This window comes from Colias croceus, chromosome 21 (assembly GCF_905220415.1).
Source record: "Colias croceus chromosome 21, ilColCroc2.1".
NCBI classification, from domain to species: domain Eukaryota; kingdom Metazoa; phylum Arthropoda; class Insecta; order Lepidoptera; family Pieridae; genus Colias; species Colias croceus.
Genome location: NC_059557.1, coordinates 5,822,949 through 5,845,735, shown reverse-complemented (window position 1 = coordinate 5,845,735; position 22,787 = coordinate 5,822,949). Strand labels below are relative to the sequence as shown.

The window sequence follows — 22,787 nt, the reverse complement described above, 5'->3', positions numbered from 1 at the left end:
TCGCAACCTTTGAGCATTAAGTTGGTTTAATGCTCAAAGCTGGCAACGCATCCTGGCACATCTCTGGTGAAAAAACACCTAACACTATAAAAAATATATAATTGTTAAGTATGGTTACTATTATTTTCGTTTTATATTACTTATTTTTGGGGGATTAATTTCTAACATGCCAACTATAATAGAAATAATCTTCGATTGTTCATTCGTAAGCAATAAACCTATTTATTTGGAAAAAGTAGCGTCAATAATGGCGACCATTGAGTACATAAATTGGTTGTTATAATATTAAATAAGAATGTTATTGTATTATAAGACATCTTATTTCACAATTTTCCTTTATTTTTTATATAAATATTTTAATGAAATAGCCTTTGAGAGTATTAGTACTGTAATATTCGTATTACAGTAATATTCGTATTGAATATTTATTACAATAAACTCACACACACATACCAAACTGAAAACATAACTCTCCTTGTAACGGCTGTGTAATAAGAAAGAAATTGATTGCGATAATTTGCCGTAATCAATAACAATAAAAACTTTAGCAATACGCTCCAATATAGGTACTTTCTTATTCGTGTCACGAAAAGTTTTCCTATAAATAAGTGTCTAGTGGAATTCCTAAAATTACTCCGTATTTATAAGTCAATTTATTCAGTTGTTAATTCACAGATTAATCGTTAGATTGCGTAGTATTGTGATAAGATGGGGCATTGTTATGAAAGAACTTGATTAGCTTCTTGACCTGGCGTCGCTCGGGGTGAATTAATATGTTATTTATGTTACTTCGTTCATTGTTTTGGTGAAGTGTGTGTGTGGATAAAGATAAGATTATTGGTGAAAACAGTTTAAACGTAATAGTCATCTAGATGCAAATTTCATCAATGTCGGATTTATACCTATTTTTATACTAAACATCTTTTTCCTACTTACAAGACTATTTACGTCACTGAATAATAAACTATTAATTCATAATAATTATAAGTACTTTAAACCCTGTATTTTGTAAACAATGTTCAATGCAATGTATCGTAAATTTCCCATAGGTAGTTTCACCTATTATTTATTTTAATTTAATTATTTTATACAAAGATAGAAAATACATAAAATGATGAACAAAAGCCGTTTAAATAAAAGCATTTTAAACCCACATAAAGTCAACAGAGCAGAATAGTCAGGATATAACTAAAGTTTCAGAGGTCGACCCAGACGTGATATGTTGAAACTATTGTAGACATTTGTTTCAAATCTATACTAATATTATAAACTACTGAACCAATTTGCATGAAATTTGGTATGGAAATATTTTGATACCCGAGAAAGGACATACGGCTACGGTACGGAAAGGCTACCTTTTATTGCGAAATATGTACCACGGGCGAAGCCGGGGCGGACCACTAGTTTTATATATTGTTAGCATTCTACGCGCCTCGTTCGGAAACTAACAGGTTTGTATTTGGTTGTATTTGTTTAATCGGTTTAGACCACTGACAGTTTGCTTTAATACCAATTATTTTTTGACTCTCAGAAGACAAATTTCTATAAATTTTTCGTTAATACTCACACTTACGATAAAAGAAATGTGCAGGTGAATTGTTGTTTAGTTATTATTATGGTAATAAGATAGATACTTTTTATGTCTACTTAAAATGAAATGAATAACCTTCACTGCATAAAAAATAAGCTCATGAAAAGCAAATAATACACAAAGAAATTATCTAAGCATCCTTATCGCTATGTAGAGAGCTCTACCAGGCAACCCTTATAAATATTATGATAATATTATTTGAACATAACAAATGCAGAAGTTTGTTTTCGAAGCGTACACAAATTAAGTTTACTATGAATTTATATTTTTTGGTTTTTATGGCATTCAAATGCTTTTTTTTATATAAATATAAATTTATAAAGAATAGAAAAAATTCGATCACGAGGCGGGACTTGAACTTGAAGTTTACTATTTTAAAAGCAGGTACTGATTGTAAATAGATACAAAAGATGGGTGTAGGTAGATACAAAAGATTAACTTTTCTACAAATCGATTAGAAAAGTATCATCAGATTCCTTCCTATCCTTTGTTTCACACCAACAAGACCAACACGATATTTAATATCAGAAATTTAATCGAAAATTCATTTACGTTTCAACCCATTCCTACTAATTTCCTTCCAATCAAATAGGCAAAGTTTTATCGACAAACAACAGATATTTGTTTGCTAAATTTCAACAATTTTGAAGCGATATCGAAAACGTTATAAAGAGAAATAACAGTTTAATTAAATTTATTACCTCAAGAAAGATACTATATTTGAGTGAATTTCAAGTGAATTCTAAAAATATATTGTAATACCTATTAATATATTGTGAAATCAAATGACACGTCAAATTAATCCCAGTCTTGTACTGCGTAGTGTAAATTTTCTAGAACAAAATATACCTAACCACAAAACTGTGTTTTAAGGACATTTTTCCAAAGTAATTATTCGAGAACAATATCTTTTATTTAATACCCGTTTCTCGACAATAATAAAGAAAACAATGAAATGCATTCAATTCTAGTCTGAAGCTGTATTAATGAAACTTTTCGGTTTTATTAAAACTCGTAAATAGAAAGGCAAATGGCCGCATGGTAATATTGAGTCGTTCCGCAGAATAATCCAGAAGCCACATAGCAGCCACGTCGTTTGACCCCGAGAGAATAATGTTCTAGCCGTATTTAGGTTCGGAAAGCGTTATGAAAACTAACATTTGTGTGAATGTTTTATGTTGTGTGCGAAAATGTAGTCGAAATTGCGGTGTTATTTACTTTTTTTTGCAGCGCTGGTGGAATTTGGGGAGCGTATTTTTTGTGAAAGTACTATGTTTTCGGAATTCTTCAAGTGAGTAATGAGCATAGTTACGAAATGAAATGATAACAACGAACATGGGATCATCAGAAAATTAACATATCATAGAACTAATAATATATAACATAATTATTAAATATACAATTCATTACACTAAAAGGCCTATAAAACGCAAACTAATACCAGGCTCTTTAACAAAATAGGTATATTTAATATTATATTAATGCTTAGTACATACTACCATTCATCTGTATACTATTATTACCTTACATTGTAACGCATGTATGATGTAATTTTATATTATTTGCTACATCGGGGTTGACGTTGTAAATCTATAAATAAAACATGACGACTCTGTTACAACTTACAAGTGACGTTCATGAACTTAAAATGTAATAAAATGCAGTTAGGTATAACAGTAGAAACAAAGATAAACCGCTAGAAAACCATTTAGGATCTTTCATTTAAAAGTCTATAGCCAAGAGGTGATAAAATATTACGAAATAATTTACAATTTCATTCATCCAGGACACGAACCGAAGATACGAGTTTAATTCCATTTTTATCTCCCATGCGATTATATCAAGGAACGTTATTTTAAGATCCCAAATATACGTAATGTATTACGTTGTATGATTGATGTCATACTTAATCTTCCTGGTTCGATGAATGTGGTGAATGGAAGCGAACAAAACCGAGGGAATATTACTAGCATGAGTCGTTCACTTAATAAAAGTTGTACATTGACCTTTCAATGATACTGTTATTATTTTGAAATGTTAAAATAATTTAACTGATTTGATTATTTTTGGCATACGAATAGGTGAAGCATGTGGAGAAATTTTATAGCGTTCATTTATAATACGTTAGTTTAAAAGTAACATTACAATGCTGTAGGTACCATCTGAGCTATATTATGTATTTATATGTAAGTACATAATGTGAAGATTGCGTGTCGATTTATATAAAAAAAACTGGAAACATTTTACTTTAAAAAATATATTCAAACAACATCCAAAATATATATTTATAAGTTTATTATGGTACATGTATCTTAACACAAATAAATAGCAAAACAATTGTATGTTTTCACTCTTGTTATGAGTAATAAAAAATAAAACTCTAAAAATGTTGCCATGTCCAACCTATTCCGGTTAATCGTTAAAATTACTGTTTACCAATTACCAACGATATTCTTAAACAAACTGCTTACGCAATAAACAGTATCGTTTTAAGTACGCCATTGAATATGATTGATTGCATCATAAATGTACTATCCGTTTTGTGGTTTCCTCAAAATATTTTTCGTTTACGCAACGGGAGTAATTTTGTAACAGCTATGTTGAGAAATCGTATCTCATGGACTTTACAAGTCTGATAAAAATAAAACTACCTAAGTGTTTTAAATATTTTTATGAGTAACGAAATTTATGAAAAATTTAAAAGAATTAAAAATAAAATAAACGTGGGTAGAGTAAACTATTCCGGTTCATTTAATATCAATGAAAATAAATTGAATTTAACATAAATAGAAATTTGCTTTTTTCGTATTTTATGTGCTCATCACCTTTATTAGAAGGAATTAATCAGATACGAATATTATATACCTACCTACAAATATATACCTATTATACATATATACAGATAAATTTTAGACAGATTAAACGATAGCTTCTAAATCCTAAATCTATACATAGCCTGGTGTTTCCGCTTACATAACCCGGCTACAGAATCCCCAAATTTGCATAATTTTGCGTAAAACATGGTCATCTAATGGAAACACTTCTGTAAGCACTTAAATATTATCTTAAGCAGGAGTTGAGAGCTAATAATATGATGGCATAATATTATGATATTAACAACGTTATTGAAACGCATTATAAATCAATGTTTTGTTATAAAATAATAGATGCGATGATAATGCAGATGAACGCCAGAGCCCCAGAACATGCCTTTAAAATTTTAGCAAAAACCATCTCGAGTAATATGTATTAAACAATGTGAATAGTATAGCTAGATAATAATAGAATTTTTATAGAACATGTTTACGAATAGAACATACCTACCTCTTGCATACACCAGAAACATTAAATTTTTATTTTTATTAAGTGTCTGAAGTTCCATGGGGTAAGAATACCCTTGTGGGTTATAGAGAAATTGTCTGTCGCATGAATTTTATGCATTTTACTGATCTTTTTACAGGCAAGTACGTGACCAGACATACAGAGCTTTTTTGTTTTTACACCATTAAGTAAGGATCGAATACGCTCTAACTAACGCTAACCATGTATCTATACTAATATTATAAAGAGGAAAGGTTTGTAATTATGTCTTACCCTTATCCCTATCTACAGTCACTAGATATAATATTACAGCAAATTAACACTAAAAATATTATATTCACCGGTGATATTAACTTGGATACAATAAATGATAATATAAGTAACCATACCAATGAATACTTAAATCTTATGGCAATGCATGGTCTCCTTCCAGGTATCAACAAACCAACACGGATTAATGCTTGCCTTGACCATTTCATGATCAAAACTGCAAAACCCTGCCATACTGCTACTTTGCCAGAACTTACCGACCATAAGCCTATTATTCTTTTCATCGATGATCCGTCACAAACAAAAACACAACCTAAAAAGACTTGTACAATAGACATGCAAAAACTAGATATATTACTTGAAAAAAGACCTTGGTTGAATTTTAAATATTATGACATAACGGATACTAACATTGCAACAAAAATACTTCTAACCTGTATAAATGACGCTATTCGAGAGAGCACTAAAGATAATAAGATCCCAAAAAATAAGCAAATATTAAAGCCCTGGATTACACCAGGGATCCTGAGGTCAATAAGAAAAAGAGACGTATTGCACAAGAAGATAAAGAAAAACCCTAATGACACCGAGATGCGTGGCAAATACTTACGCTATAGAAACATCTGCGGTAAAATTCTAAAAACACAAAAACACTTATATTATAAAACTCAATTAATCTCAAATAAAGGTAATATAAAAAAGACTTGGAATACGATCAAAGAAATCTGCAATATTCACAAACGCAAAGATAGTACACATAATTTACTCTCACTAAAAACCTCTCCAATTGAGTCACTTGATACAACTAACACGTTTTTCGCTAATGTAGGGCAGAATCTAGCGCATAAGATTATTAAAACTATTAATTGCTCCGAATATGAGCTCACAAGAAAGGCGGTCTGTAGCAATGGGCCTCTGCACTCCATGGCTTTCACTCCAACGGACGTCTATGAAGTAATCGCTATAGTCAACTCTCTGAAAACCAATAGCGCTCCTGGATGGGATGGCCTAACAACAAATATCCTTAAAAAATTTTCACACATTTTAGTCGAACCTATAGTCTTTTTGTGCAATCTCAGTCTTAGTACTGGCGTCTTCCCGAATCTGCTTAAAAAATCAGTTATAGTTCCTATCTTCAAGTCTGGTAACAGTTGTGAACCATCCAACTACCGTCCTATCTCTCTGCTTCCATGTATCTCCAAGATTCTGGAAAAGATCGTCTCAAAAAGACTAGTTAACTTCCTTGATAAGCATTCCATTATCTCAAAATTTCAGTTTGGCTTCCGTTCGGGTGTCTCTACAGAAGACGCGACACTAAGACTCACTCAACTTATCACCACCTATTTGGATCGAGGTGAGAAATGCCTTGGTGTATTTCTAGATCTCCAGAAAGCATTTGACACGGTGTCTTCCAGCATTCTCATTACGAAATTACAAAATATCGGCGTAAGAGGAGTAACTTTAAATTGGTTCCAGAGTTATCTGACTAATAGATCCCAGTGTGTAAAGGTTGATGATATATTAAGCGGTGAGGTGTTCAATTCAGGTTATGGTATTCCGCAAGGAAGTACTATTGCTCCAATTTTATTTCTTATTTACATAAACCCACTTTGCAATTTGTCTATTCCACAAGCAGATATTACCATGTTCGCAGACGACACGGTATTGCTATTCCACCACAAGACATGGCCCGAAGTCAAAAAATCGACTGAAGCTGGTTTAACCGCTGTATCAAAATGGCTAGAGGACAACCTTTTATCCCTTAACACTAAAAAATCGAATCTGATATGTTTTGCCAAAACCAAAATTACCCTACCAAAAAGTGACTTCAATATTAGAATTCATACATATCCCTGCAATAGACAGAGTCTGGAGAGTAACAGTTGTAATTGCCAAAGCCTAACACGTGTTGAACAGTGCAAATATCTGGGTATACAAATTGATCACCATCTAAGGTGGATACCTCATGCTAACTATCTAGCTACGAAAGTTCGTCGATTAGTTCATATATTTAAAAATCTTAACTCAGTAGCTAACAAGGACATCCTTATACTAACTTATAAAGCCTTATGTGAAAGCGTTCTTCGTTACTGTATTTGCACGTGGGGAGGTATGGCGAAATCACACCTCCTTCCAGTTGAACGAGCACAAAGGTGTTTAATTAAAGTCGCGCTTAAACTGCCATTTAGACACCCTTCGGTTGAACTTTATAAAGAAGGACTCTCTGAGCTTAGTGTTCGTAAGTTGTACATTTTGTGTCTGTTACAAAGATATCATATAGGAACTGTTCCCACCTTACAGAAAGGGAATACACGTTATGAGAGATGCCCTGTTCCTTTTTTTAAAAGTAAATTTGCAATAAGGTCGTTCGAGGGACTTGCCCCTCGAGTTTACAATTTGTTAAGTGAAAAACATAAAGTCAAAGCTCTCAACAGGAATATATTCAAAAAAACGGTTTTAACCTGGCTTAAAAATTATGACTATGACAGTCTTGAAAATTTAATACGTATTTAGATCATTATTATAAATACTCACGTACACACACACACACACACACACACACACACACACACACACACACACACACACACACACACACACACACACACACACACACACACACACACACACACACACACACACACACACACACATTCACGCACAACTCTACTCATATTTATACATCCATCCATACACACACTGTTTGTTTTTGGACTTTGGATTAGCTTTTTCTTAACTTCTTAAATTTATGTTTTAATTCATGCAAGGGATCAATACTAGGGAAGGAACAGGTCCCCTTAATACAGGTTATACCTAGTAAGGGGGCCTGAACCCCAATCCAATATGACAAACTTATGTATGAATTCAAATAAAGATTTTATTTATTTATTTATTTATTTATTTATGTATGTATGTATGGTTTTCACGCATAAACTACTGGACCGATTTTGATGAAATTTGGCACAGACAATTTTTAGACCCTGAGAAAGAACATAGGCTACCTTTTATTGCGAAATATGTACCACGGGCGAAGCTGGGGCGGACCGCTAGTATTGTATAAACATACTGAATTTATTTGCTTTTAGGTATTTAGAATAAAATAGACTTCTTATTTACGAGTAAGTCGACGAATTCCAATATGAAGTATTCGTAAATTTATTATCTAGTTAAATGTTTTTTTAATGACAATATAATTTGTAACTCATATAATTTATGTAGTAAACTAGGAGAACACGAAAATATTGAACCAAATAATCCTATAGGCTGAAGAAATTTCAGTAATAAATATCATCGTAAAATCCTTTTATGGACACTTACCTACATGCTGAAGCATAAACATTAAACATACAGAAATATATTTTATACTGTCTATTATTCAGAAACTATTCAATAATTTTTCTTTCAATATAAGTAACAATAAAGACAAAAGTAGTATTATAATCAAAGATAAAGGAAAAATTCAAAGGATGTTTTAAACCTTTGAACAAAGGCTCTCTTTTAATAAGCGCTATGAAACTCAAATTAGATAAATGAAGAAGGAAAAACCATCAATGGATTGAAAAGTTAAGTAGTTAAAGGAAGAAGTATATATAATACGATTAATACATAAAAATGGCTTATTATTATTAGTGCTAGCAAAATTCACATTAAAAATTAATTACCTAATATATTTTTAAACCTGAAAATTTTATACCGTACCAAATTTAATTTAGATCCGATTTCTATCTGAAAGAGTCTAGTCTAATTTATTCATTCATCGTCAAAATGTTAACTTTTTTGTAGAAACCAAGTAGCATAATATAAGTTGAAGCTCTATTTTGTATTTCTATCAAATTGTCATCTTTGTATTCGTGATTTATATCTAACTCAATCTTTGTATTTATGATTCATTCACATATTCTCATCATTACTATTAAATGTGAACCCCTCAATAAACCTCAATAATATACACATTAGAATATACTACTCGTAAGATTAGCTTTTAGCATTCGCTCGCATAATTTGAAACACTTATGCAGTACGAAATCTTGTAAATTTCCCTTCACCTGTGTTTGACCACGAAGCGAATGACCGCACTTAATGTTAGATGCAAAGCATATTACACAGTTTGGGAATTCTAGCCAAATACACTGGATGCTTCGTGTAATTTATACTTTAAGTGCCTAAATGCTTGGATTAGATGTTTATTACAATATTATATAATTACATATTGTAGGTACGCATAATATTATATGTGCAGGAAATTGTAAAATAATTTTTGTTGTTGGTTGTTGTGTTTTTCGAAGTCAATTGAAATGCGAATTACATTGAAAATAAAATATGATCTAAGTAACTAAGCAATGGACTTTAAAAACTAGTTAGATCATCGTTACATCACAAAGCAATAAAACAAACAATAAAATTATTATTGTTATTGTTTCTGAATGAATTGGTGAATCAAATTATAATTACCGGAAGTTGCACTGTGTGACAGTAATTTTAAATCCTTTTGTTCTATCTTATAGTGCCTAAATCATTAATATATAATAATAAATATCATTAACTAATATATAATAATATTTATATATTAAGATAACCTTATGTCTTAATCATTATATTTAAATCAGTGATTATTTGATTTGAATTAGTTTTTGTTTATTTATTTAGTGAACTTTCACGGTTATTAGTATTAAATAATTTGAACAATAAACTAATTTATTTTCTTAGTTTCACGAATGCTTAAAAAGTAGATATTATTAGGGAGAAATAAGATTAGGGTATGTGTATATGTTGTAGTTCCAATACAATAAAAAATAATGTTTCGTAGTTAATTGCAAAAAAAGTTATAAAATGAGTTTTATCATATTATTTTGAACTAATTAGTGTTGATAGCATTTCAGTCGATATGAAATCGCCCTGCGAAGACTAAACAATATAAAGTGAAACAAAATACAAACTAGAACAACTAAAATACTAACTGAAATTAGTAAATATAAAGACGCATAAACATCTTCAGAACTCCGCTAGAAAAGTATAGAGTTACAAAGACAGTTTAATTAATAATTATCAATGGAAATTGTAGGTCTTGATCAACAAAGAAACAGCTCTTTGCTCCGGAAACTTAAATCAGAATAAAAAAGTTAAATAAAAATGGCGCTCAAAGAGACAATTAGAGAGATAAAATGAACAGAGTGAAACGTCTGAAGGTATTAAGTGTCTATGCAAAGTTTAATTTAAATGCTATGGACGATGTTAGTCAGTTAATTAATTACGTCGACCAAATCTGAGTTGAGTTGGGATACTTTATGGCTCGGTATTTGGAAGACTTTGTATTGTGGTTGATGAGAGTTTAAGTCATTTTGGAGCAATGATTTAGTATCTAGCCGATGTAAATTTTCTTCATGAATACAACATGAAAACCTCTATAAAATTACAAGCAAAAACCTGTTAATCGTATATAATGAGAATGCAGTACCTACCTACTTAAAAATACCAATGAAAAAGAAACTTAAGTTTATCTTTCATTTTCATCTGTATCAAACTTCTTATCATTCTCAGATAATCTGTCTAGTATCTCCTCATATCTTAAAAAATTCCTCTTAATATTCAATTCTATCGAATCCGTAAATGTAAATGTAAAAATTTAAATCGAATAACTATAATTTACCCTATAAATACGGAACACCTAAAATATTCAATATTATCATCAAATTCATTTCATTTCTACCTCATTTACGCTATAGACCTAAAGTTCCATCTATATTATCTTGCAATATAATATACTTACAGTAGGAGCAGTCAGCAGCTTCAGAGCTTCACTCAAGTGCTTCAAAGTGAGGGTATTCTTTTCCCCATCTTCCTCCTCCGTGGGCAGATGGACGGAGGACTGCCGCGACCTGAACTCGGGCTTCCGAGCACCGCCATTCGCGAATTGGAGCTGGGATGAGGCGCGACGGAATGGACACGTCATGGTTAGGTCATAGTGTCATTGTTGACCTGGAAAGAGATACACTTATTTATTTATAACATGAAACAGTTAATTTCATGTATGGTGCAAACTACACCTATACAACATACAATGCCACTATAATACCATGGTATTATTTATACGCACATCTCTACTATTTTATTACACAGGAATTCCACAAATTTTGTAAATCATTATGCAATGGAAATCTGCTATCAAATATTCACCTAAAACCTGACGGAGGTTCCTAATAATTTTTGTATTTTTTAGGAAACGTTAAAGCTCAGAAATGATGTTCGCTCTTTGAAGTCTTTGTAGTACACTTTTCTAAAAATGAAAACGTAATTCCAAATTTAAATTTTCCTATTTTGTAACAAAGCACAAAGAATGTGTATTTTTAAACTCTTGTTTGCATTATACATAATATGGTTTAATAATCTTAAATGTAGTTCTAAAAACTAATAAACGCGCTTTAGTGATTGCATCAACTTTAGTATTTTTAATATCAATAATAACTCTGAAATTATTGTATTATTACCTGCACTGGTCCTTGATAAATGTACAAAGTTGATTTAAATTTATTTTGCTTTCTATGACGAAGTAACGCAATTTTTTACATGATTTTTATGCCACTAAATAATATGAAGATATTTGACACAGAGCGTGGTCACAGGTGTGACCCATTTTTATTTCCTAAATTAATCCAGATTGTTCTCGCGAATCTAAAGTTCCAAAAATACGATTTTTTGGAACTTTAGATTCGATGTTAATGCGATTTAACATATTTTATCCAAAACCAAATCCGAAATTAAAATACCTAGAATTTCAATTGCAATTCAAACAGCAAATATAAACTGTAAGTTAGTTCAGAAGCAAATAGAAATACGCAGCGTAGATATTTGCGTAAATAAACTAAGCGATCATAATAACATTAAATAAATGGAATTGGAATTATACGTTCCAACAGAACTGTTCCAATAGCGTTCAAATGTTAAATTCAATAAATGTAAAAAACAAATGGTTTGTACTAGATTAGTTAACTTCTGTGCTATAATTGAAAAGACGCATAAATATCCTAATCGTATATTAATAATGAACACATTCCCCGACACACATCTTCGCACGAAAAGGGTGGTAAATTAGCCTAAAGCTTCTTCGAAAACTCAAAAAGGCAAATATGAAACGTGTGGTATGATGTACTGGTAAAGAATAATTAATTAAACGATTGCTTATTAAATGTCGTGTAATCAATACGTATTCCTGTTAGGTAATTATAAAATGAAATTAAGAGTAATTTCCACGGTAGGTGTAAAAGAATTCCTTTAATATTGAGTCCGTCATTACGGGTTCAATTCTGGTGCATTCCGAGCTCTACGGTTCACCATAATGGTTTTCCTATACTGTTTTATTACACTATACTGGGGACGATTTCAATGAATAAAATTCTTATAGTTATTACTGCTCGTTCTAACTAAAGGTGTTTTAATGTATAAAATACTGTACATACTGAATCCGGCATATAGTTATGGTAGTTTCGATTGCATAGGTATTATATTATATATTTTTATTTATAGTCTTTTACGACATTATAACAGGGCGGGAATAAGCCCAAATTTTAAGAACATTTTATTTTTATTTTTAATGAGTAAATAATAAGAAAGAACTACTTATAATATCTTCGATTTACATTGGCAATAATGAATCATATTTAAAAAGTATTCGATGAATATTCTACTATCTTCTCAGTTACGATGAACCTATATTATTTTATTTCAAACATAAAAGTGAAGTTCATATAGCAATCCGTTCAAAACACACTAATAAAACAGAGATGTATCCCGTTCCACTCCAGAATAATATTATTATCCCTCAAGTACTCAAGATTCGAGATAATTCAACATATTAAAGTGAAAAACTTAGAGCTAACGATGTTTGTCTAGACTAGACGGATTATATTATTCGAACACAATCACAAGAAAACGGTACACGGTAACATTTATTCGAGGAAAAGAGATAATTTGCTACAAAGGACGTATTTTGGGCATTGTATATGTCGCAGTCAAATTGTATTATTTCGCCGTTTACAAACGCTTGTAAACATTTGTAATATGTCGAGAATTCGTAATCAGAAGTTTTTATTTGGATAAGGAGGTGGGTTAAGTTAGGTTTGTGTTTTTTTAACTACACAGAAATAGGAGCCCCGCGAAGTGAAGCTCCGTCGGCTCGCGACCGTCTTTTTGTAGAATTTTGGAAAAAGTAAATCCTCAGCATTTTACAAAATGCCGAGCATTTGTAAACGGCGAAATAATACAATTTGCCTGCGACATATTATACATCAAATTAAAATGGCAAATGTGTCTAGAAATAGGAATATAAATTCAGATTCCAAGAATTTGTACGACATTTGGCAGGTAATTTCATTACAATTATACCAGTTTACTGGAAAGCATTACATGGCTTTATGTATTTAAATAAATTAAATGTTCAGCTTTAAATACTGGTATTCAGACATTATATTCCATTTAACATCTAGTTATTTTGGTATTTTGTTCGATAGAACATTCAGAACGTTGAAATTTCATGAGGAGACTGTTTTCTTATATTATTATAAAAGTTACTATAAATTATTACCTATTTGCGTCTCAGTAAAATTTTCAATCCATTCCTTTTGCTTATTTTTTGTTACTTTTAATCGCTAACAAAATGTTAAACACACTGCTACCAGCAACAATAACGTCCAAGCAGCCCAACTTTAATTTAGGTAAAATATTAGATTGTAAGGAAACTCCTTATTGCTAATTAGACAAGATCTTTCGGGTTCGGTATAACACTATTAAATGTAACGTTACACTATTAAATGTAACGCTGATCCCTACCATTACCTATAATGCCGCAGCGTGACTCAACCACTTCGACAGAACCATTAAACTCTGTTACACGCATGAAACAATAAAAGAAAATCTATGCTAAAGGAAATGTTGGCATGAAACATAGATACGAATAGACAAACGTTGGTAAGAATATTTTTAAGATTTTACGGAAATGAAATGAAATGAAATGAAATGAAATGAAATGAAATGAAATGAAATGAAATGAAATAAGTTTATTATGGACACATAAAAAAAAGATACAATTTAGTTAAGAAAAAAGGAACATAAAAGATATAAGTACGTATGCCATAATTAGGCCAACCACTCAGTGTGTTATCACTGATTTTCAGTGGCCGCCTTAGGATGTCTTGTTGACAGTAGATGTATTTCCGTTCAGACCTAAGATCATTAAGTAACTTACTTACTTAATGATCCAAGGTTCAGACTAAGGTATCCAACAATATGCAAGTAAAAATATAATTGAATCGATATATATACTTTATAAATACATAATATAATAAGTAAATGAATAATATATATATATATATATTGTGTAATATTAAATTAAATTTGTGCACATAAAATTCAATATACATAAATAAAAGTCAGCAATATAATAATATATTCAGATATTGATACATACACATTTATATTTATATGAAATTTGTAAAAGTGAGTGTATTTTGACAAAAAGAAAATTAATCAATAAAGGACAGTTTGATGGGGTTAAAATTTCTGATTGCGCTTTTGAATGTCAAGAAGATAAGACTTCAGTTTGTTTTTAAAAGAGAATACGCTTTGTTGGGAACAAATAGGCGGCGGTAGGTCGTTCCAGCATTTTGAAGCTTGATATCTAAAACTCCCCCTAAATGCGGATGTTCTGTGAAGAGGTATTTCTAATAAAGAAGTTGCGTGACGAGTCTGGTAGGCTGTATTATGATCCGCCAGCCATTTCAGTTTGTCGTACAAATACACAGGCACTCTGTACTTTAAAACATTAAATAGAAGCGTGGCCAGATGCACGTGGGTACGGTACTCCATTTTTAGATAATTGTTATTCGACAAAAATGGTGTTACATGATCACGGTAGGGTATTTCATAACAAAAACGGGCACAGGCGTTTTGCACCCGTTGCGCAATTTTTTTCGTGGATGTAAGCAACCTAGGCCCAACTACCGTATCAGCATAATTAAATTTGGATAATATAAGTGATTCACATAGCAATTTTCTAACATTAACACTTAATGAATGTCTAATACGATAGAGCAGTTTTAGCCGATAGAAACAATTTTTTGATATGTTTAAGATATGCTTGTTGAATCTCAAACCCTCATCGAATATAACACCGAGATTACGCGCTTCAGTTACTCTTTCGATAGGTTCTCCATTTAGAAATATAGCAGGTTTTTGAGCTACTATTGAATCAACTTGATGAGGTGAACCTATGACCATGTACTTGGTTTTACTGGAATTAAGAGCAAGGCAATTCGACTCTGACCATACTGATATGCGATGCAAGTCTTCATGGAGCCTTTTTAGAGCCATATCCATCTCACTGACCTTGAACGAAAGGTATAATTGAATATCGTCCGCATAGAGATGGTATTTACAATATTTTATGCATTGTGTCACATCGGCCGTATACAGTATGAACAGAAGGGGACCAAGAATGGAGCCCTGCGGTACTCCTCTAGAAACTTCCGCCCATGCAGATGAACATGCCCTTTGTCCACTATCCCCTTTTATTTCAACCATTTGTGAGCGACAAGAAAGATAGCTTTTAAACCACTGCAAGGTATTGTCATCAAAGCCATAGTAAGACAGCTTACTGAGAAGCAATTGTATATTAATACAATCAAAGGCTCTAGAGTAGTCCAAGAGAATCAGCAAAGTTCCTTCTCCTCTATCTTGAGCCTCAAGCATATTGTCTACCACATCCAACAGTGCTGTCGTAGTGCTTTTTTGCTTCCTAAAGCCCGATTGCCTCGTTGGTAATATGTCATTTTCGTCCAAGTACCGCCTAACCTGCGCACACACTACTTTCTCTAGAATCTTTGATAGACACGGTAAAATGCTTATTGGTCTGAGATCTTTAAAACAATTTGGGTTGTTAATTTTGGGTAACGGTTTGATGAGCGCTTTACGCCAAATAGAAGGGAAGGTGCAAGTTGATAAAGATGTATTTATGATACTTGTAATTATTTCAGCAGTATAGGGTAACGTTAATTTAAGCATGTCTAGTGAAATTCCGTCGCACCCAATGGCATTAGAATGCAAAGACCGACAGTACTTAAGTACCTCGTCTTTAGAGACAGTCGCAAAAGAAAACTGTGAAATGTATTTTTTGTTATTTACAAATAAATCTAATTGCTCTTTAGAGACACCAGATTTACCTGGAATATCCAAAAAGTGACGATTTATATCATCTGGATGTCTAAGATGATCTGGCAACGAAATTATATTTTTTACATTTATGTTAACATTTTTCTTTATATTATTCCACAACATACGAGGATTATTCAAGTTTGAATTTACGAAAGTTTCAAAATAACATATTTTTTCACGTTCAATGGCTTGCGCAACTGCCTTTTTTAACTCTAAGTAGTAAGATTTATGACTGTCTTGTTTAGACAATTTAGCTCTAGTATAAGCACTATCCCTGCGTCTCATTAACAACTTGATATTATATGTAATCCAAGGGTAGTTGTGATTTTTTACATAAAAAGACTTTAAAGGAGCAAGCCAGTCAAAAGTTGATAGAATAGTTGAATTAAATTTAAAAACGAAGTTATCAATGTCTTGGTGATCAATTACAATATCCCAGTTAATGTTCGTCATAGCGGTATCAAATAAATCCATGTCTATATCTTTAATTGACCTATGTTCTATTTTTAAAGGAATGGGCTTATCCTTAATGATATGAAGTTCGCACGTAACCAAGGCGTGGTGACTAAGATCATTAATATAGTTGACTGCAATCCGTCTAACACTTGTATCAGTACACACAAGGTCAAGGATGGTTTCACTATGATTAGTGAAATGGGTGGGTTCGTTTACGATCTGCGATAAACTCGTCATCGTTAAAAATTCGGTTAATTTGCGATATCCCATAGTGCTTGTATCTGTAAAATTAATATTAAAGTCACCCATTACAATCATATTGTCAGCCCACGAAAAACTTACAACCGACTCATAAACCGCATTAACGAATGTGTCGATATTTAGCCATGGCGGGCGGTATGCCGTTCCTATAACGAGTTTTTTACATCTTATGTTTAACGTTATCCACATTTGTTCAACATTAGAACAACAAGGATGTTTTAACACTTTAAAATTCAAGCTATTCCTAACATAAAACCCGACACCGCCGCCGCGAGCTCGCACATGGGGCGGTCGAGGCTTATGAACAAGGCGATAACCAGAGATTGTAGGCGCACGACCCTCCTCCCCCTCCTTTAACCACGTTTCGTTAATACCCAGTACGTCCACGTTATGGTGTTCCATTGCAACAATAAGTTCTTCGTGACCAGTACCAAGAGAACATATGTTTATTAAACCAATTATGAGATTTGACTTAACCATAATTAAATACATTAAATATATAATTTAAATGAAGTACATATATGTAATATATTGGCCAAAAAATAAAATAGATAAAATGAAACATATAAAAGCTGGAAACACGAATAATACACACCACCATCAACAAGGCAAATCCATACGAAGGTACAACAATAAGGATACTTGCAAACATCTTTGAATGTATAAAACAAATTATAAACACACTATAAACTGTTTCAGGAAGCACAAATGCAAAATAAACACTATAAAGCCTAAGTTTTATTTCTAATTCTGTGAATGTAATGCTTAAATAATAATTAAAATTAACTATAAAATAAATTATCACACCCAAGACAACATCTTTACATATATTATGAACAAAATTGCTGTTTAAGTATAACAATATAAAACAATGCATCTTATCCAACCACGACAAAAACATGTTATGCGTCGAAATAATAAATAAAATTGTTACACTATACAAAACAAGCTCATTCCCAACAAAAGGAGGTGTAAGTTGGTGATAAAAATATGCTTTATGTTTGTATAGAATACAAAAACAATACAAAAGATTTTTTAGTAATATAACAGATAATATTATACTATCCAATATGTTCTTATAAGGCACACATTTAACGGCATTACATTTTAGGCGACAAACCATAGTGACATTCATACATATAAGTAGAACCACATAATTATTGCAATAAAATTTAAGTGTATAAAGGCCAAGTAGGGTCATTGCGCTGGTTTTCGTCCAATTATAGGAGTTGCCAACTTTGTGATACGAAATAAATATTTTGGAGCACCCTTCCTTAAACATATAATATTTTTTTTAAGTCCTTATATAGTCTTCTTTAAGATAATATTAAGGGAAAATAAATCATTTTGATGTATCTTTTTATTTAAATTATTTTCTGCAAAAGTAGGGTAAATGCTAGTTTTCGTCCAAAAAAACTGGTTTTCGTCCTAGTGTAAGCTAGTTTTCGACCACCGTGTAGAAAAAGGAGGGTAGGTCAACTATTAAGTTAAAAATCAATTACAGGTAAATATATACGTTTATTTAATTAACATTACAATTTCTCACTACCTTACAGGTTTAGTTTTACTTGTGGTTTTACTAATAATAATCAATATAACTAGTCATCACTGAGATCTATGTAGCACTTGGCAGTCCTTATAGGCGTTAGTGATGACTGATGACTGTATAATCATTCGTAATAAAGAAAGGAATCCCCTTACAATTTAAATGAAACAAGTAATAATTACAGGACTAAGAAATAACATCAAAAAACAGAAATATTCATTCTAACAACAAAAATTTTCATTCTAATACTTTCTTTATCAAATGAAACGTACTATACACACACAGCCATAATAATAAGTTTTAGCTACAGAATCTTCAGTGTACGCAGCGTCTTTTTTTTCTAGATTTCTTAGACTCCTTCGAGGCCATCTAAAAACAATAAGATCTTTCTGAGGATACGTTGAGTAAGTATAATAAAAAAATACTGCATTGGCAAAACAGACCTAGAATAAAAGATGATACTCAAGTGAATGATAATCAAGAAAAATACAGTGTATTATGTCTGACCTACCCCCATTTATGCTACGAATAATTGACTCTACTTCACATAAGGAGAATGATACATGACTGAATGAATGACAATATTAGGTACCTACAACACTCTGGCCCTCACCAATTATTTATAAGGAAGATACTGAATAGAAAACTTTTCAATACGTAAAAATAGACGAAAAGTAATGCAAAAGAATAGCTATATTTAATTTTTGTCTACTCCAATACTCATTCATGGACGAAAACTAAAACATTTAAAGCTTAATTTAGTTTTCGTCCACTTCTTTAAATATTTTTTAATTTTGGCAGCACTGACATAGCAGTGGACGGAAACCAAAAAAACTAAACTAATAGCAATAAAGATCACTTCGGGAGAAACTATTCAGTATTTTAAAGGTCCGATAAAGTAAAATGACCCTAACAAATATTCACGTAGCTGTTTGAGTTTCCGTCCACTTGGACGAAAACCAAATATTTTGAGAATTTGGTAACCTAGTATCCGTCCACTTAATATTTCGAAAAGTATTATAAAAAAAGTATGATAAACACTTATAATTGCGTTTATTATGCTTATAAATAAACATACGTACCAAAAACATTACGTAAACTAGCTAAAACAGTGATTTAGCTTACCATGAACTTTTCTCGCCGGCAAATTTTTCTCTCGCGCGATGACATCTGCAAGGCACGGATGCGAAGCGGCCACTTTTACGTTAATTTTTTGAACTCTCTTCTAGTCAAATCAAATTTTCATGTTGATAGTACTGTTGCTTAAACATTATGGACCGTAAAAAGTGCAAACTTGCGCGGGAAGGTAGGTTTGTATTCAAGTTTTACGCACGTGATTGTAGCAGGTCAGTCAAATGGACGAAAACAGAAGCTGGACGGCAAACCAGCGCAATTACCCTATATCACTCATAACACAGTTCACAATTATTGCAATAATATAACAAAAGTCAAGAATGAGTACATAATATAAATATGAAATAAACATTTTCGTATAGGTTGGGGATAATTGCGAGTTCAAAAAGATTATGAATAAAAAACCTTATTTATGTCGTCTTCCGACTTAATATTAACTACTTTAGATTTATTATCCCGTCTAGCATACACATGACCCGCGCGAGTCCAAACGAAACGCCAGTTCTTAGACCGCCCTAACTTCTCACGCGCTGCAAAGAACAGTTTTCGGTTACTGTACGTGAGATGTTCGTTCACATAAAAGCGTCGAGGCTCGCCCTGCACCCCCGTGCCGGCGGTGTCCGCGCCGCGCCGCACGCGCGCTGCGCGCAGCAGCTCGTCGCGCAGGTGACGCCGCGTGAGGCGCACGACGATAGGGCGCGATTGCGGCGCTTCGCCCGCCCCGCTTCCCTCGCCCTCTCCTCGTCTGCGCACGCCGCGCCTGTGTACGTTCGCAATATCGCGCTCGTCTATAGCTAGACCTAGTTTTTGAGCCAAAGTTATAGTGATATGAAGTAGATTTTCGCCACTATTTTCCGAAATACCCGTGATTTCTACATCATTTAACAGCATTTCTTGCTCGGATTCATTCAGCTGTTTTTTTAAAAGCTCGATCGAGTCAAGACTCTGTTGCAACTGCTCATTGTCTTTATCGGCCGCCGCGCCAGACCCGGCCTCCAAATGCGAGACACGCTCCTCTATGCTATCCAATCGACTAGCGAAGTTGGTAACTAAGGTGGTTAATTTAGTCATATCCAGTCTAAAATTTGATATTTCAGTACGAAGCAGCTTAATCTCGTCTATTAGAGAAGGGGAATTTTTTTGTTGGGGAGATACGACATCCAAGAAAACATCAGCATCATGACACTGAGCGGGAGTTATTTCAACTGCTTTTGAAGTGTTTTTCGCTTTGCAAGTCTTACACATCCATTTGGTATTGGCACGGGCGTCTGGACTAAGATTACTGCATTGTCTGTGATAAGATGTATTACACTTAATACATTTAACGCCATCTGCCGAAGCAATGAACTTTCCGCAGGTATTGCACTTGTTTGTCATTATCAGTTTTAACACAATGCTACAAGTTAAGTTCGCTAGATGGCAGTAATATAAATTGGTCAATAGAATGAAGTCTCCAATTAATGAATCAGCTGTGAGGGTATCGTAAAATCAGCTGATCGTCCGTTGTGCACTAAAATTTACTTACTATAGTTTATAAACACAATTGTTCGCCAAGATAACACTACACGTTGTAAACTGTATATCAAATAAGTGTTTTATGTACTTTATGAGTGTAATCAGGTAAGTTTACTATTTTTACTATTAAAATATTAGCAGAGCAAAACTGTCACACACCACTGTCAAAAAGACACGATAATATAGTAATAGTCGGAGATTTATGACGGTTCTGCAACGCCAATTTTGTACACGTGTGACCCCATTTGCCTCGACAAATATGATGTTTTACTGATGCCCTGGAACTATTTGTTTGTCCCTGAATGAGATGTAAAAAGGGCTTGTATCTGTCGAAATAATGGCGGGACTGCTAATCGGTTGGAGTAATGTTAAAAAGAATTAACGAAGGACGAAGGGTATGAAAGTAGAAGGAATAATTGGTGGCTATAAGATTAAAAGGTGAAATAGTGACGTAACAGCAAACTAAAGATGTGGAAGAATCTCTTTAAAAAGTGTAAATCAGGAAACTAATGAAATCTTTTGACGCATAAATAGAAGGAGAGCCCTAAAAATTAGCATATATTTAAGTTGGCTGAACATCATGACAATTTTACTCCAAATTGTAGGTGTTACAACTGAGCATAAAATATAATTTCTACTAAACCATGCGACCTTAATATTAATATAAATACCAACATTAAAAATAATGTCCTCAGGTGGGAACAAAGTTAATTAAATCACGACATGTTTCCATCATAATATTAAACCCACATATTGTATGTTAATACGAGAAAATGTGGCTTAAAATTAATTATACAAAGCAGTTGGAGACTTAGTGTCAAATATACTTGAGAAGTATTTAATTTATTATGTGAATCCGCAACATCGGTTTGTCAAACGGTTTTAATTGTTGTAAAATGTTTGTAATATTTATAACCTCTCATTTGTGTATCTTTATTATGACAAGCAATTTCTTTCCTAATTATTCACGGAATATTCATGCATATTTCTATGCTAGTGCTATGATCATGTTGTGTACATGATTTCGCTAGATAGAGAGAATATTTATAAAGTAGCGTATTTTAATAACCATTATTGTCTTTTCTATTCTACTGAAAGAAAAAAAGGGACATTCAAAAGACAAGCTCTCCTTTATTCGTTTTATACGGTGTCTGACTGCGGCTGGTGTTTTACTACATATTAAAATTGACAAAAGGCACAGTATGTGTTGTACCGAATAGAAAACAAAAAAGTGTGTTTGAACTATTATCAAATTACGAGACCTTAACATTATGTAGAGACACATAATAATATTAATAGTTATCCCAATTCCCTATTGTTCAATTAAAGTTACACTACATATTCACGGGTCCATACAAATACACTTTCCAATAAGAGCCATTAGAAGCTAATGGCCTTTTAGTGCAGTGATTTAAACTGGTTCCTTTTTGCTCTATATAAACCCCCATTTATCACCCAAGGTGCTCATGAGTGCAGAAAGATCGGTTTTAA

At 32.5% G+C, this 22,787-nt stretch overlaps 2 protein-coding genes across 2 annotated transcripts in view; both read right to left on the bottom strand.

Annotated features, from left to right (window-relative positions):
- Nucleotides 1-22,787, bottom strand: part of LOC123701203 (head-specific guanylate cyclase) — a 134,119-nt gene that overhangs the window by 86,638 nt on the left and 24,694 nt on the right. The window contains exon 2 of the mRNA XM_045648601.1: nt 10,950-11,158. Within this exon, the coding sequence (XP_045504557.1) occupies nt 10,950-11,132 (183 nt within the window). The 5' untranslated portion in view covers nt 11,133-11,158. The remainder of the gene's footprint in view (nt 1-10,949; nt 11,159-22,787) is intronic.
- LOC123701162 lies at nt 20,172-21,026 on the bottom strand. Its single transcript, XM_045648557.1, has one exon. It carries the CDS (start codon nt 21,024-21,026, stop codon nt 20,172-20,174), a length of 855 nt encoding a protein of 284 aa, XP_045504513.1.